Below are 17,210 nucleotides of genomic sequence, written 5' to 3'. Positions count from 1 at the left end.
AGCCATCTCCAGAGCTAAGCTACAATAGAATAAAAGGGGATCTTTTTGGTGAAAAAATTACAAATTTTTTCTCAGTAGTTAATGTTGGCACATTGTTGTTCAACTATTAATAAAGAACTATAATAACTGTCTCTGGCATTATTTATAATATTATACAGTTAAAAAACTTGCATAAATGTGGAAAAAATATCTATAACAAACAGCAGAATAGACACTTCACAAAAAACTCATTAAAAAGTTTTGTTCATGGTACCTACGGGTACGTATGAAAAGTATCTAGTTACAGTAAAGGCAGCAAACAAAATGAACAGAGCAAGCAAGCAAGAAAATTGATTCAGCCTGTGAGACTTGTTAACCCCTAAAAATGACATTCGGGTGTAACAATTCAATGGAGCGAGGTGTATTAATTCGTGTCAAACAGGAATCACTCCACCACGTTCCAATGCTCGAGACCCCGACCATTCTTTACCCCCTATAGCACTCTGATGTACCCTAATCGATTGTAAAATTCAGGCTAGCGTGAGACGCTTTAATCTTTTCTTGGTTTATCCGCGTAACTAAAATTGCTTCCTTGGACCCCAAGCCTCGTTTCAGCTTACAAAGCCATCTTGAGGGCTATGCTACAATAGAGTAACTTAATATAAGTGACTAATTTAAATGTTAAATGTTTAACTTACATCAAAATTTAAAGTACCACTATTTATAGTTATTTTATAATGTTGTATTGCCTGGAGGAGTATATAAAGAGAAAGAAAGGAGCGCATAGGGTTCAATGCGTCTAAACAGACTTTTTGTTGTAATGTGTAGGTATAATAAGTATGTCGTGAGTTTGTTGTCTAAGTGCGCTTATTTTTAATGATAGTAACGTCTATTATATATTTATTGGCTTGTACCGTTGCACGTTAAAAATAACTTTATTATTAATGTTGCTAAGTAAATGATCACCTGTTAGTTATTATATGAACAAAATTATGTAATTATGCAGTCATTCATAGAGACATTTATGTACACTTAAGTGTACATAACCTGAAAGTGCATTTTTTTTTTCGAAAAAACTTAGGTATAATTTCCTTTTGGAGATATCGAAGCTTTTTTCGAAAAAAAAAATTGCATTTTTAACTTATGTAGTCTCAACCTACAGGTCTGTTAAAAACTATAGGCACTGACTTTATTTAAAACAAACCTTGAATATAAAAGCTGCACTGTTCACCTTTAAAAGGGCATTTTGAGTTTTGTCGATAGAATTATTTGATAAAAATACTTACAATTTACTGGTAATATTTTCCGATAAATTTTAAGGGTACTCCAGTGTCGTACGCACCAACGTTTAGAAACATCTATATTTACGAAACGCCCCACTCCCGAAAATTTTCCGAAATATAAAAGTTGCCCTACTCGACATGAACAACTGAATAAAAAAGTTTTATGTGGGAGGTAATACATTTTTTAATGGTGGGACTTTAATGTACTAAAATTGGCACTAAAATTCAATACTAAAAATACGTGGATTGTATTGTTCGCATTGAATTTCTAGTAAATTAATTTTTTTTAAGATGAATAAACATTTTCAATTTTGTTGCAACCCGAAACTGCAGTCGTAATATATTTCTAGTTCAATCAGAAAGTACAGCAAGAATCTCTACCGGTTTCGGGGCTTCTTAGCTCCTCATCAGCAGATACATATTCTCTTCTCTCTGACTGAACCAGGACTTAAACCGAACGAAATGACAGGGATGCCCTAGCGACATCTGCTAGAAAAAAGTTTAAGTTAGTAATAAAATTTTAAGTTTTTTATATATATTTTTTTTATATTTCATACAGCTGAGAAAAATATTTCAGTAATGCAAGTAACAAAGACAAGTTATAATATATGCATACAAAATGATGCACATCTGAAAGAATACTCCATTCATGTAGGTACATCGTTAGAACATTATATTCCCATCCTACTTGCATGTGTTATATTCAATTGTGTGGTTGCCAAAGCTATGCATATTTCGTGTAGTTTAAATATCTTAATTTTTAATTAAATTATGTGATACACTTTTTTTATTTCAATTAATAGTCCAAGTAATGAAGCTTAAAATAGGACAAAACCTCGCAATTTTTACAGAATGGATCGATTTGCTTGAAACTTTAAAAATAAGTAGTGGATAGTCCAAGGATCAAAATCTACATCATGCCGAAAGGCGCTTTTACCATGGGGGTGGTTGCCACCCCATCTAGGGGGTGGAAATTTTAGTAAAAACGTAAAAAAGCAAAAATATATTTTTTTGATAAAATTGATAGTTTTCGATTTATTCGCTATCGAAAGTGTTAGTTTTATATCGAAAAAATCAATATTTTTAATAATTTTTCTGCTAATAACTCCAAAAGTTTTCGTTTTATCAAAATAACTTTACTTAACAAAAATGTACCTTATGAAAAAATAAACAAAACCGTTTTTTTTTTTAATTTTCTTTACGACCAATAGTAATCGAGCTATAGTTTATTATATATGTAGACTCTTCTTCGTCAAGTGCTAAATATTGTAGCTTCAAAGTCAAAAGACGGGAAAACTATGCATTTTTCAAGGCCAACTTATTTAAACTAATTTAAAGTACTTTAAAATATCTATCTCCAGAAAAACAAAGTCTATAGCTCAAAATTTAAGTAACTTATATACCTAATGAAAAGAATGTCAGTCCCTATTTTTTTCAGCGAAAAAGTGAACGCAAGCAACCCCTTAATCATCACCCTTATTAAAATTAGTCATTAACCTTATTTGGTCTTTTTTAGTTATGTAATATTAATAGGTTTTAGAAGTTTAACGGCTTAAATTGATTATTTTTTAAAACAATTCTGTTAAAAGCGAATATCGAATTTTTGTAGTTTGGAAAAACATGGCATTTTCTTCAAAATAGCAAGATTAGCATTAGAGATACGAAAAAGTCTTTAAATATGAAATTGTAGCTTATTTAATTCCCAAGAACCTGGTTTGCAAAAAAAATTTTCTACGGCAAAAATTGAGTGAGCTATTGACAATTAAAACTTGTAATAACATGCAAAAACCACCTTAACAACCCTTTCAAAGTCACCTTTTTTGCGACTAAGGATTTTAAAAAGATTTAATATTAACAGGCTAATAGATCTTGTAAAAGCCTACAAAATAATTTTTTACCGAACTTCCTAGGATATAGAATAAACAAGACACGGTTAGAAAATCAATATATTAAAAAAAAAGGAGAAATCCAATTGGAAGCATAATAATGTCAGTTAGCGGTGTTTTTAGTAATTGGCCTTATTTATTCTTATTTATTTATGTATTATTAATAGATCCTAGAAGTTTTACTGGCTTAGAATGATTAGTTTAAAAAAAACTGGAGTTGAAAGCGAATAACGAATTTTTGTAGTTTGGTAACAAATACCATTTTCTTCAGAATAGAAAGATTAGCATCAGAGATATGAAAAAATGTTTTAATACAAAATTGTAGGTTATTTAATTCCCAAGAACTTGGTTTAAAAAAATTTTTTCTACGGCAAAAATTGAGTGAATCGTAAATGAGTATATAGAAAAACATTGATTTTTTCTATACCAAACTAACACTTTCGATAGCAAATAAATCGAAAACTATTAATGTTATCAAAAAAATGTATAGAACATTTTTTGCTTACAATGAATGTTTTTATCAACTTTTGCGGTCAAAATATAATAAAAAATTTCCACCCCCCGAGATGGGGTGGCAACCACCCCATGGTAAAAGCGCTTTTTGGCATCATATATATTTAGATCTTTGGACTATCGACTACTTATTCTCAAATTTTCAAGCAAATCGATTCATTCTGTAAAAATTGCGAGGTGAAAAGCTTCGGTTCCTGGCCTATAATAGCATCTAGTATAGTTATTAACGAAATAATAATTTTTGTTCAATGTATGTGTGTTGAATGAATGAAGACATGTCATTTTCCCCCCGTTTAGGCCTTGGCCTCTTCAGGGTACTGGAACTCCCTTTTTTTGCGGGAGTGTGTGGAACATTGTATCCAAATAGAGTAGCGTGTTGGTGAGAAATGTGGGTTAAGAAGGTGGTTTTTGCTAAAGTGCTGGACTGGATAGAGCAAGGAGAAATGCTATGCTTTATACTTTGCTAATCTTTGCGTTAGACAACCCGTCAAACAGCGAAGGCAGCTTGGTTATCTGCGATATAGTAGGGGAGTATTTTCTAGTATTTCGTGGAACTCATCGGGAAGTTCGTTTCTAGCAAATTGTAGAAGTTTAGCCTGAGGGAACGGAACTTTATTTTTGGGAATCCCGGTGAGTCTAAAACCGCGCCTATTGCAAGGTATTTTGAGTATATTTTTGGCTCTAATGTTAGAGCCGTTGATAGTGCGCATTGTATATTTGCTGCCGAAAGAACGGATTCTGTCGACTATTTTGGGGACTTTAGCGAGTGGATGTACTAGTACAGACGGATACCACATTCTCTTCCTCAGGCACCTCCTCAGAACCCTGCGTTCTGTACAGGCAATTCTGTTGCTGACGCGTGGTTTTAGCAATGTATAGGGCACGATCTGTAGTCGATTATTGGTCTTATAAAAGTTTTATATGTGAGTATGAGTGTTTTGCTGGACGTATCTCCAAACCTTCCCGAAAGTGCTCCCAGGAGACAAGCTCTCTTCCTTACCCTGTTTAAGGTGTTTTTGACGTCAGTGCACCAGTGGAGAGTCCCATCAAAGTGAACTCCCAAATAGACCACCGACGGGCGATATTCGAGCCTCTCTCCCTGGAGAACGATCCTAGCCTCCTCAAAGGAACGACTATTTGGATGTCTGAAGCCGATCATCTGGGTTTTGTGGCGTTGAGCGTGACTCTCCACTTATTACACCATCTGACCATTTTGTTCAGCAAGGTTTGTGCTTTATCGAATACAGATGGCTCTACACGAGTGCCCCTTGAAGAGCCTGCGGTGAGAATGGCAGTATCGTCTGCATAAAGTAGGATTGACTCGGATCGTCTAGCTGGGTTGGGAACGTCACTGTTGTAGACTGTGTATAGTATTGGAGCTAGTACCGAGCCTTGTGGCACTCCAGCTTGTGGAGTGAAGGAGGTGGATAATGCTTCTGCGACTTTGACGCGAACTGTTCGATTTGAGAGATAGGAATGTATGATTTTGATGAAAGTTATTGGCAGTCCAGAGCGGCGTAGTTTTTCGATCAGCCCGGCGTGCCAGACTTGATCGAAAGCCTTCTGGACATCTAGGAATATGCCTATTGCGTATCTTTGACGCTCGTTAATTGCTTGGGAGATGAAGGTGGCTGCTTCAATCAATGCATTTTGTGTGGAATGTTCAGGTTTGAATATGTGTGTTGAGTTAATGCCTCATTAATAAGTAAAGTCGGTTCCATTGTTTGTATAAAGATTCCCTTTATATTTTTTTTAATAAAACTTCTCACCGTCGACGTCGGCTTGTTTCGAACTTAGAACTCCTGAGATTTTACGCACCTATATCTATGGCATGGAGATTACCTCTGTCAACTGGTCATTGGTTGTGATATAAATAATTATGAATATATGATTGTCAAGACTCTATATAAGCCCGCTTCTTTCAAGATGATAATGAGCTTCTTTTTCTTTAGGTTCCGTCTTCTTAGCGAATGTTAGCGATGACTTCTGCAAAGACTTCTCTATTTTGAGCTTTCCTTATTAGGCTTTGGAAATCTAATCCTCTCCATTCTTTGATGTTGCACCGCCAGGTCATTTGTCGTCTTCCCGGGCCGCGTCTGCCTTCTATTTTCCCTTCTATAATAAGTTGAAGAAAATTATACCGGTTGTGTCTAAATATGTGTCCAAAATAAGATATTTTACGTTTCTTGACAATTTCTGTGAGTTCTCGTTCTCTATTCATATTCATACGCCTTAAAATTTCTTCATTTCTAACGTTGTCGGTCTATGGAATTTTTAGCATACGACGAAATGTCCACATCTCAAAGCTCTCTAAACGTCGTAACGAGCTAACTGTTAACGTCCAAGCTTCCACGCCATGTAATAGTACACTATACAGGGTGAGGCAGATAACTGGCCTATTAGAAATATCTCGAGAACTAAAAGCAACAGAATCATGAAAATTGGAATACAGGGATTTTGAAGGATGATCTATTAAATGAAAATATTTTCATCTCTTTGCAACTTCCGGTTATACCGGAAGTTGCTTATAACTTCGTTTTTTTAAATGGGACACCCTGTATATTTTTACATTTTTGGATTCTCCTCAATATCTTCTTGCTTAAAATATGAGGATTTGTAATGTTATACAGGGTATTTTAAAAGATAATTACGTTTGTTTATTAATTTCGTAGCAATATTCACACCCTGTAGAATTGTAGTAGTTTGACAACTAAAACCCTACTTACGTTCAAATGATTTTTAATATAGTCTACTATTGTTAAGAATCATTAGTATAGCTAAATTTTTAATTTTAGTATACAGGGTTGGTCGAAACTCGGAATGAGTATTTTCTGAGTTTTCTTAAATGGAACACCCTGTATTTTAGTATTGTAATGAAATGATATTTTATGGTACTTTTTTATTTCTTAAGCATTCCCTATACCTAACTGCTTTAATTTGTGCTTAATTGTTAGTCGCACCAACAATCTTAACTACGTAGCTATTTTGATAGCTAAACCATTATTGGTAATTTTAAGGATCGGTCTGGATTAATATGTATTTATTTCTGAAAAATTGTTTGTGATTAAATAGTTTCATGGCCAATCTAATAAAATTTTACGTATTTTTTTTGCAATTAATGTTTAGCTTGAATCACCAATAACTCACAAATTAAAGCAGTTAGGTATAGGGAATACTTATAAAATAAAAAAGTACTATGAAATATAATTTCATTACAATACTAAAACAGGGTGTTCTATTTAAGAAAACTCAGAAAATATTCATTCCGAGTTTCGACCAACCCTGTATACTAATATTTCAAAATTAGCTATACTAATAATTCTTAACGATAATAGACTATATTAAAAATCACTTGAACGTAAGCAGAGTTTTTAATGTCAAACTATTACAATTCTACAGGGTGTGAATTTTGCTACGAAATTAATAAAAAACGTAAATATCTTTTAAAATACCCTGTATAATATTACAAAATCTATATTTTAAGAAAGAAGATATTGAGGAGAATCCAAAAATGTAAAAATATACAGGGTGTCCCATTTAAAAAAACCAAGTTATAAGCAACTTCCGGTATAACCGGAAGTTGCAAAGAGATGAAAATATTTTCATTTAATAGATCATCCCTCAAAACCCCTTTATTCCAATTTTCATGATTCTTTTGCCCTTAGTTCTCGAGATATTTCTAATAGGCCAGTTATCTGCCTCACCCTATATACATAACACTTTATCATGAGGTATCGTAGGGACAGATCAAGATTGCGGGCAGTGAGTAACTGTCGCATCTTTAAATTGCTACATGATAACGAGCTTATCATGTTTTATTTTATCGAATGCCATTTTGTAGTCGATAAAACAAATATATTTCGATATAAGTTCGTAAAAATTTCGGTGCTTACGAGATGGTACGCCTTTTCTATTGATTTCGTCCAGATATTCCAGTTAAAAAATAGCTTCGCATATTTTTACATGCTTCGTTTCCTGGGATATGTAGTAAACATTAATTTTATCCACCAGGAAGACAAATTTACATATTTTCAAGTGTTTATTAACACTTTTTATGAAAAACTAAATTTAAACAATGAACTTTTGTCATTAATTACTAGACCTGGATCCCGCGTAAGAAAAAAAGTTGATTAATAGCAAGCTGAAAACTTGTTAATAGCTTAACGGTGTCTAGTCGGACAAACTTTGATGCACAGGAATACTGGAACAGGGAAGTTTTAATTGTGGAGCATGATAAACGTGTCGTTCTGACAAGTTTATGATTGTGAAAAATAGCAAGTTGATTTTAGGTTTATTCAATAGCCAACGTTACATAATATATGAAAAAATGTTTGTCCGACAAAAATGTTGGGCATTTTAACGAGTCCGACACGTAGAATATGTCACATCACAGGAAAAATGTTGGTGATAAATAGCAGTCTGCTTTTTGCATGAGAGTTTAATGACAGGTTAAAAAATCAATTGGAAGTTCTGTCCGACAAAATTAATGGGAAGTTTTCGTAGTCCGACATTCTAAACATGTAAGATATAGACAAAAATGCTGGTGATAAATAGCTTTCCGACAAGAACGAAATTTATTTAAGTAAATTATTCCTTACAAAAAATGACTGTTGTCGGAAAAATATAAGGGGTAGATTTCGTAGTCGGATAATTTAAAAAAATAATTTTTGAAATTTCAATAACGGGTGATTATTCTTTATCAAAAATACCTACAATCAATTACAATCGATATCTTTCGATTTATCTCAACATCATTTAGGTAGGTACCTCACTGTAATACGTAATACATTCTAACTAGTAGATTAGGCAAATTAAGGACCGGTCTGTGCATCGAGGTGTAACGCCAATACTATGGATTGAGTGGTCTAGCCATCTTTGTCTGTCACATGCGTGGGATCGCTTGGTTAAAAGAGATAGATAGACCACCGATCGACTTTTTGCTCTGTATTCCCTGTCTACCCTTATGTCTATGAATATATTACCATTTAAAAACTGTCACTTTTGACAATAATTCGTAATAAATTGCAATCGTAACTTCAAATTTAAAATAATCGATTTATTTTGGCAGCAAATTATTTCTACCCATGTGACATATTACATTATATATTTCATTTGTAGAAATTTGAGAAAAATTACGATATACAATTTTAATAAATAATTTATTTAGGTACCATTCTTCAATCAAGCCCGTTTTAACTCAAAAAGCATTATAGCACGAAAAATTTTCACAATTATCTGACAACTGATCCTCATTGAATTAAGGACCAAGTATTTTACGAACTTTGTAAAATGTTCGACAATTACTCAAAAATGTTCCGTCGAATTGTTTGGTGGCTTCAAATTTAAACTGTTCACATTCAAAAATAGATACAAAAACACTCCATAGTTAATATAAATTTCCAACACACGAGACAAAAAGAACGTCGAAGAATATATGTATACTTTTAAATAGTACTTTGTGTAGTATAGAGCACAAAGTGTCACACAGACAAATGCAGCCTTCTATTATATTATTTATACATCTACCCATACTTCTAAGCATGTGTCATATTTACGTCTATGCTTATAAGCATCGAATTTTTACACTCTTCACATTTTTCAACGTCGTTTACAGGGTTAAGATGTGATTAGGAAAAAAAAATGAATATAACATTTTTTGTAGGAAATTTTCCATACTTTCTTTTGCACCTAATTAGAAAACCCTAAGATATTGCTTTCACATGTTATATGACACTTTTTATTATCATTTTGAGAATATCTAGAACAAATTCCACCCAAAAAATATTTTTTTGCAATATATACATCCATTGATACTTACCTCACTGTTTTTGGAGTGTGCATGTATGTAGGTACATATATGTAAATGCAAGTATGTGAACATAAATAATAATATAAAACTAAAATAGCTTTATCAATATGCGACTAAGTCATTCTTAAAAAATTATTTTTTATTCATTTCCTTCGATTTTTCCAAACTTTTTGTCCGACATATAACTTTTTGTGTTACAAAATATAATTCGTACATAACAAAATCAAAATTAGCTTGTTATTTATCACCAACATTTTTGTCTATATCTTACATGTTTAGAATGTCGGACTACGAAAACTTCCCATTAATTTTGTCGGACAGAACTTCCAATTGATTTTTTAACCTTTCATTAAACCCTCATGCAAAAATCAGACTGCTATTTATCACCAACATTTTTCCTGTGATGTGACATGTTCTACGTGTCGGACTCGTTAAAATGCCCAACATTTTTGTCGGACAAACATTTTTTCATATATTATATAACGTTGGCTATTGAATAAACTTAAAAACAACTTGCTATTTTTCACAATCATAAACTTGTCAGGACGACACGTTTATCATGCTCCACAATTAAAACTTCCCCTGTTCCAGTGTTCCCATGCATCAAAGATTGTCCGACTAGACACCGTTAAGCTATTAAGAAATTTTCAGCTTGCTATTAATCAACTTTTTTTTCTTACGCGGGATCCAGGTCTATACAATTATATTATTTATTTTAATCGCAAAACTATAGTTGTCACGTATTTTGCGATTATTTTCACTTTTAATTAAATATTTGAAATTGCCGACACGTTGCCGATGACCAATTCGTATTTTCACACTTTTACTAACGACCAAACATAATTGTATATTCATTGTATTCATTTGAAAAAGTAAAAATGGTTGCATTATTTTCTTGATTACCGTGAGAGCCTTCACCTAGATAGTGCCATATGTTCTGCACCAACTCACCCATTAATAAAGTATCTAACGATGAAGTTATTATTTACACGGACAATTCCATTTATTACGAAGAAGACGTCGTTTGTGATGAAATGTAAATAATAATGAGAAAACTAACATTGAATTATTTGTTTTTTTTTGTGGAATGTTGGATTAAATTTTACTCTTTCGCAAAGAATCATAATACAACGTTAGAAGAATTTATTGCTAACTACGTATATAACACATATTATCACTCTATAGGGCTTTTCATTTACAGTCATTTGTTTCGAGCTTCTGTCATATTTCGTATAATCCGTGTATAATGTTAATATATACAGATTATACAACATATGACAAAAGCTCGAAACAAATGACAATCGATGAAAAGCCCTATTCTTTTTCTCATGATCATCTTTCAGTGCGTCACAGTTTTTCGATTTCTTTCTAACGCATTAAATTGTATGTGACAGAAAAAAAGGCACGTCGGTGAATATATTTCGTCGGTGAGATTTATAACATTTATTCTAGTTGTCGATAGATGGCGCCATAATAAAAAAATATTTTTTTTAATTAGATAATAATATTACAAATATAATCTGTATAATTTATAAGACTATACAAATCGAAGAAAATACCATTTTATAAATGTAAGAAACACATTTGATTTGTTTTTATTCCAAATTGAAAATAAAATGTGACAACTGTCAGATTTAACTAAAATGTCATGTTAGAATAAATGTCATAAATGTGTATTATCACGGACTTACCCTTTTTCCTATCATTTGTTACGCACTGAAAAATGCTCATAAAAAGGACAATATCTTGTATATTATTGTCTCTATTATGCATTATTCTTCTTATTTTTGTATAGACATGACTGTCTATTTTTCAATGTGTCTTATACAAACATATTATAATATCAAAATGGATCTGCGCAATTTGAAAATACTTTGATGAGTTTTCATTTATATTTTTTGTTTTTTTTTTTAATTCTATGTTCAACCAATTGAAAAATTGGATTCATATTCCACATATGTCCACATAAGTGGACGAAGTCTACTTTTTGTCATTCACAAGTTAACAACACTATAACCTACACCAAATAGGTAACATGCAACCATAAAAGCAATGTTAATGTGTAAGTTACTCCTTGATTTTCTGAAATTAAATAAACTTTTAAAAATGTTAACAGGTGATTTTGTTACGAAGCTTTTACTTTAAACCACTGCAGCTCAAATATAGCTAAAGTAGATTTGGTTCAGATATTCTTTTTAGAATTTTTCTCTCAAAACATCTTAGTTTTCTTTCCACTGCTTTGGTCAGAGTCCACGTCTCACACCCTTACATGTGCACTGGTCTAATCACTATTTTATATATCTTGAGTTTTGAGGTTCGTGTTAGGCTTAATTCAATACATATAAGATTTTTTTCTCAATATACAGGGTGTAACGAAAATACAGGTCATAAATTAAATCACATATTCTGAGACCAAAAATAGTTCGAATGAACCTAATTTACCTTAGTACAAATATGCACATAAAAAAAGTTACAGCCCTTTGAAGTTACAAAATGAAAATCGATTTTTTCGAATATATCGAAAACTATTAGAGATTTTTTATTGAAAATGGACATGTGGCATTCTTATGGCAGGAACATTTTAAAAAATAATTATAGTGAAATTGGTGCACCCCATAAAAATTTGATGGGGGCTTTGTTCCCTTAAACCCCCCAAACTTTTGTGTACGTTCCAATTAAATTATTATTGTGGTACCATTAGTTAAATTTAATATTTTTTAAAACTTTTTTGCCTCTTAGTATTTTTTCGATAAGGCAGTTTTTATCGAGGTGCAGCTTCTTTTTTAATACGTTTACATAAAAATTTTATGGGGGTTTTGTTCCTTTAAACCCCCCAAATGTTTGTGTATGTTCCAATTAAACTTTTACTGCGGTACCATTAGTTAAACACAGTGTTTTTAAAACTTTTTTGCCTCTTTGTATTTTTTCGAGAAGGCACTTTTTATCGAGATATTACTTCTTTTTTAATATGGTTCAAAATATACCTAAAAATGTAAATCATAAATAAATTTTCATATTATTACCAAGTCTCCATAATCGTACTTAGCCATATACAAATATGTGGTGGATTTGACAAATATTCAAAATATCTCGATAAAAACTGACTTTTCGAAAAAGTACTAAGAGGCAAAAACGTTTTCAAAATATTGTGTTTAACTAATGGTACTACAATAATAATTAAATTGGAACGTACACAAAAGTTTGGGGGGGTTTAAAAGAACAAAACCCCCATAAAATTTTTATGGGGTGTCCAAATTTCACTATAATTTTTTCTTAAGATACTACTACCATAAGAATGCCACATGTCTATTTTCAATAAAAGATCTCTAATAGTTTTCGATATATTGGAAAAAATCGATTTTCATTTTGTAACTTCAAAGGGCTATAACTTTTTTTATGTGCATATTTGTACTAAGGTAAGTTAGGTTCAATCGAACTATTTTTGGTCCCAGAATATGTGATTAAATTAATGACCTGTATTTTTGTTACACCCTGTATATAGAGACTTTTTTTGGGAATATTTAAAATAAATACTAATTTTCAGGTGTTTTATGGTTAAGCACTCAAGATGTCCACGGAAAAAGAGCAACAGCCCTAATTTTTGCCAAAACTACAACAACTACCACCACCACGTCTAGTACACCAGCGTCAGATGAGAGCTTGGACTCGTCAGAGGAAGAGGTACGTTAGATAATATTAATATATTTCCTTATTTTTAAACTTACCAATATATAAACTGTTTCGATTTCGATATTAGGTATTTTCGAAGTATTTTGAATTCTGTAGGTATCTATCTTAACCGAACCAGGAGCATTCCTTAGGTTCGCTTGGTAGATTTTAGAATCGAAGGGATCTTTTAGATGTTAATTCTTTATGGATTCTTTGATCTTTTTAAATAATACTTTTATATAACTTTTCTATCCTGTACAGCGGTCCTTATATCACTTAACGTTCTACTGTCTGAGTCTCGCACGGTTTAGGCCCATAAATTCTGCTTTTACCCGTTAGTCCTTTCAGTTTCTTATGAAAATGAAAGCTGTTAAGTATGTTGTTGCCTCAACTTCTCAATTTATAGACGGGACTCTTGCAGCCTTCATTCTTTTTTCGCATCCCTTAGGTTTAAGATATTCATTCACTTATGTTTAACTGTTAGTTGACTTAGAAGATTTTCTCGAGCTATTGAAATCATTGTTTTTTCATTTCTTCCTGGCAATCGTTTATATTTTTAGTATCTTCTAGTCTAATGTCGTGCAACTTTCTGTTAATTTCTTGAGAACTTACTGAGTTTGCAGGAGTTTGGGGTACCTCCAGTGATATTTTAGGGAGTTTCTGAATTATTCAGACTCACTTTAGCCTAACACTAATTGTAGAATGGAGTAGACTATGGTCTGATCGAATATAGACACATGGGTAGGTCTTGACCAATTTTATATAATTTTTAACTTGTTTATTGACTGTTATAATCAACTGGATATCTTACGATATTATCTTTCGATAACTGGGAGACTTCCAAATATAAAATTTACGTTTTGGCATACAAAACCAAGTATTTGTGTCATTTACTATCCGCTAAGTGTGACCTCATTAATAGCCTGTATCTCAGACTCAGCAGAGATGTAACAATGGTCATAACAATAGTTAGGCTAGGAAGGACAGGACACATGACAGAACTTATCAAAACTACTTTCTCAGACGAACCCCACTGTCAATGCCTTTGGGAAATAGGAGTAAAAGCCAATTAATACTGAGATGGAAAGAAGATGTAGACGAGGAGACGGGAAAGATTAACACATCAAACAATTTGATTAATTAATTAATTATTAATAGTATTAATACTATTGACTACTGACTATTAAATAGTCGAGGTTTACAACAACATACATTTACACGGAAGAAAATTTGCAGCAGTGGAATAGTGATGTTGAAAATGTAACTATTCGTTACAAAGTCCTCGTTACTTAGGAATACCGAAAGTAACGATTACTATACACAGAGGCAAATCGTTACTTTGATTACTCTGATTACTTCGTTACTCAAATACAAAAGTAATCATAGTAATCTAATCATTTCCAGATTTAGCCATACGGCTCACACTCCCTCTAAAGCAAGAAACCCATTATGAACGGCCGGCACGGCACAGCCCGGCCCGGCACAGGACAGTAAAAATTCATTTGTATAGTTTTAAATACAACGTAACCCATTATGAGCGGCCGGCTCGGCCCGGCACAGGCCAGCACGCAAACGGAACGGCCAAAATTCTCCGAGGAGAATAAAATCCGTTGAAGTCGAACGGCCTGAACGGCCAGTCGGCGCCAGTGCGTCATAATTGTTGGTAATAAGCAGATATATTGTTGATTTTTTAATTGAAGGCGCGTTGTTTCTTTTGAAATAAAATAATATGGAAGAACTTTTCATTGAGAGTGTCAGAGAATACCCATTTTTGTATGATGCATCGGACTCAAGTTATCATGATAGTAAGAAAAAGGACAATACATGGGTACAAATATCCGAAAATTTTGATCAATGGACAGGTACGTACATTATCTTTTAACCATGAATTCGTTTTTTTAACATGACGCATATTCATTAAAATTGTGTAGTTTATGTCTTTTAAAAACTTTTATTTTACGATAGTTTTTAAAACATATGATCATTTTTCATATATATAAATAATATAAAATAATATAATATAAAACATATGAACATATGATATGGCCGGGTTTCTTGCTTAAGGGGAAAATTGACTCATCCCAGATACCTACGGTATCAAAAGGATTGAGCTCTGGTGGGACTCTTTCCGTGTTTCATTTTATCATTTTATATTTTTAATTTAATTTAATCATTTTATTATTATTATTATTACCGGTACTCAAATACAAAAGTAACAAAAGTAATCATAGTAATCAAAGTAACGAATACTGTAAATGATTACTTTATACAAAATACCTACCTACTGAGAAATACGATTCTCGATATGATTACCGGTACTCAAATACAAAAGAAACAAAAGTAATCATAGTAATAGAAGTAACGAATACTGTAAATGGTTACTTTATACAAAATACCTACCTACTGAGAAATACGATTCTCGATATGATTACCGGTACTCAAATATAAACAAAAGAAACAAAAGAAATCATAGTAATAAAAGTAACGAATACTGTAAATGGTTACTTTATTCAAAATACCTACCTACTGAGAAATACGATTCTCGATATGATTACCGGTATTCAAATACAAAAATAACAAAAGTAATCATAGTAATCAAAGTAACGAATACTGTAAATGATTACTTTATACAACAGTAACGAGTTGTAACGAGTACTCGAAAGTAACTATAATCAACATCACTACAGTGGAAACGACTGAGAGAAGTTTATGCCTCTCAGTCTGGAAACGAGTGAGAGATTTATATGAGAAGAGTGGACACTATAGTACTTAGGACATGTGATGGTGATGAGAGGGCAACAATACTCATTATTACAACTACAAAAAGATTTACATAACTTACTGTACAGTAATCAATAATTAATCAATACAAAAAACCATATCACAATTAGCAAATAGTAATAAATCTACTAATTATGAAAGTAAAAGGAGAAATTAGCAATGCAAATACAATAAAAGCCATTTGAATAGCTTTAACGTAGAACTTAGAATCTTGCAATTAAATAACAAAAATAATCTTTATTGTAGTACGGAAGTACTTCTGTACATAGCCTCTATAGTACTTAATACTAATGAACAAGACAATAATTATGGTCTTTTTCCTAATCACTGAATTAAGTTGGTATTTCTTTTAATAAATAAAATAAATCAAACACATGCTGATCGTTTAGTTAGAATAATAATAGCCTAATAAAATAAAAAAAAAGTCAAAATGTAAATTCGTACAAGTCAGAACAAATTTTATATCAAAGTTTAGGTGGGTACAAAAGATATTTTCAAGAAAGTATCCAAATCATACAAGGGGATCATTGTTTAAATAATTAAAAAGGGGTAATTTTTGCAAAAAAAAATACTTTTTTAACTGCTGAGGTAATTCACTTATTAGTGAAGGTCTATGGGATTTTTTCTGCAAAGTTGAAGAGTAAATATTTCACATAAGACTTGCTAAATTAAATATGGCCCCCTATTTATTTAAATAATTGTATATAAATCTTTAAAAACAAATTTGCAAAAAAATATTTTTATCGTTTTAAATAAGCACTATAAAATATCTTATTTTACAGACTAAGTTGCGCTATGTTACCAGTATTAAGCAAAAAAAATTGGTCGAAAAATATTTAATATTTTTTGAGATATTGAATTTGTTTATTAAATGTTACTATATTTTCAATTGCAAAAACGCGGTTGTTGCCAAAGAAATATTCACCTGCTTAAGATCTCATTATTTTTATTGTTATGTATGTTTTCGATAAATGTATTGATAAATTCAAATTTCAATTAAACTCCCCTCTAAAATGGCATTTGAAAATTATTCAAATTTGTTTATAATTTGATTTTTTAATAACGTCGCGGGGATTAAGTATTTTGAAATGCCGTTTCGATAATTGGATTCCTGGGAATTTTTTACTATTTAACAAAATTTTTTGTCGTTTTTTCTTCTTCTTTTTTTTTTCTTGGAGTTTTATTACTACGGGCCCTTTTAGGGTTAAATTTTATTAAGAATGTCGAATCTCTGAGTTGTAGATTCTAGACCTAAAAATATTAAGATTTAACTAAAATCTCTTAAATAAA

At 31.8% G+C, this 17,210-nt stretch overlaps 1 protein-coding gene across 3 annotated transcripts in view; it reads left to right on the top strand.

Annotated features, from left to right (window-relative positions):
- The window catches only part of LOC126887337 (uncharacterized), a 197,701-nt gene that overhangs the window by 72,228 nt on the left and 108,263 nt on the right, over positions 1-17,210 (top strand). For all 3 annotated transcript variants that reach the window (XM_050654786.1, XM_050654785.1, XM_050654784.1), the window contains exon 3: positions 13,015-13,151. In XM_050654786.1, coding sequence (XP_050510743.1) covers positions 13,015-13,151 — 137 coding nt within the window. The remainder of the gene's footprint in view (positions 1-13,014; positions 13,152-17,210) is intronic.

Source organism: Diabrotica virgifera, chromosome 6, assembly GCF_917563875.1.
Source record: "Diabrotica virgifera virgifera chromosome 6, PGI_DIABVI_V3a".
In the NCBI taxonomy this organism is placed as follows: Eukaryota; Metazoa; Arthropoda; class Insecta; order Coleoptera; family Chrysomelidae; genus Diabrotica; species Diabrotica virgifera.
The sequence above is the reverse complement of the archived record's forward strand: the minus strand, read 5'-3'. Positions and strand labels throughout refer to the sequence as shown.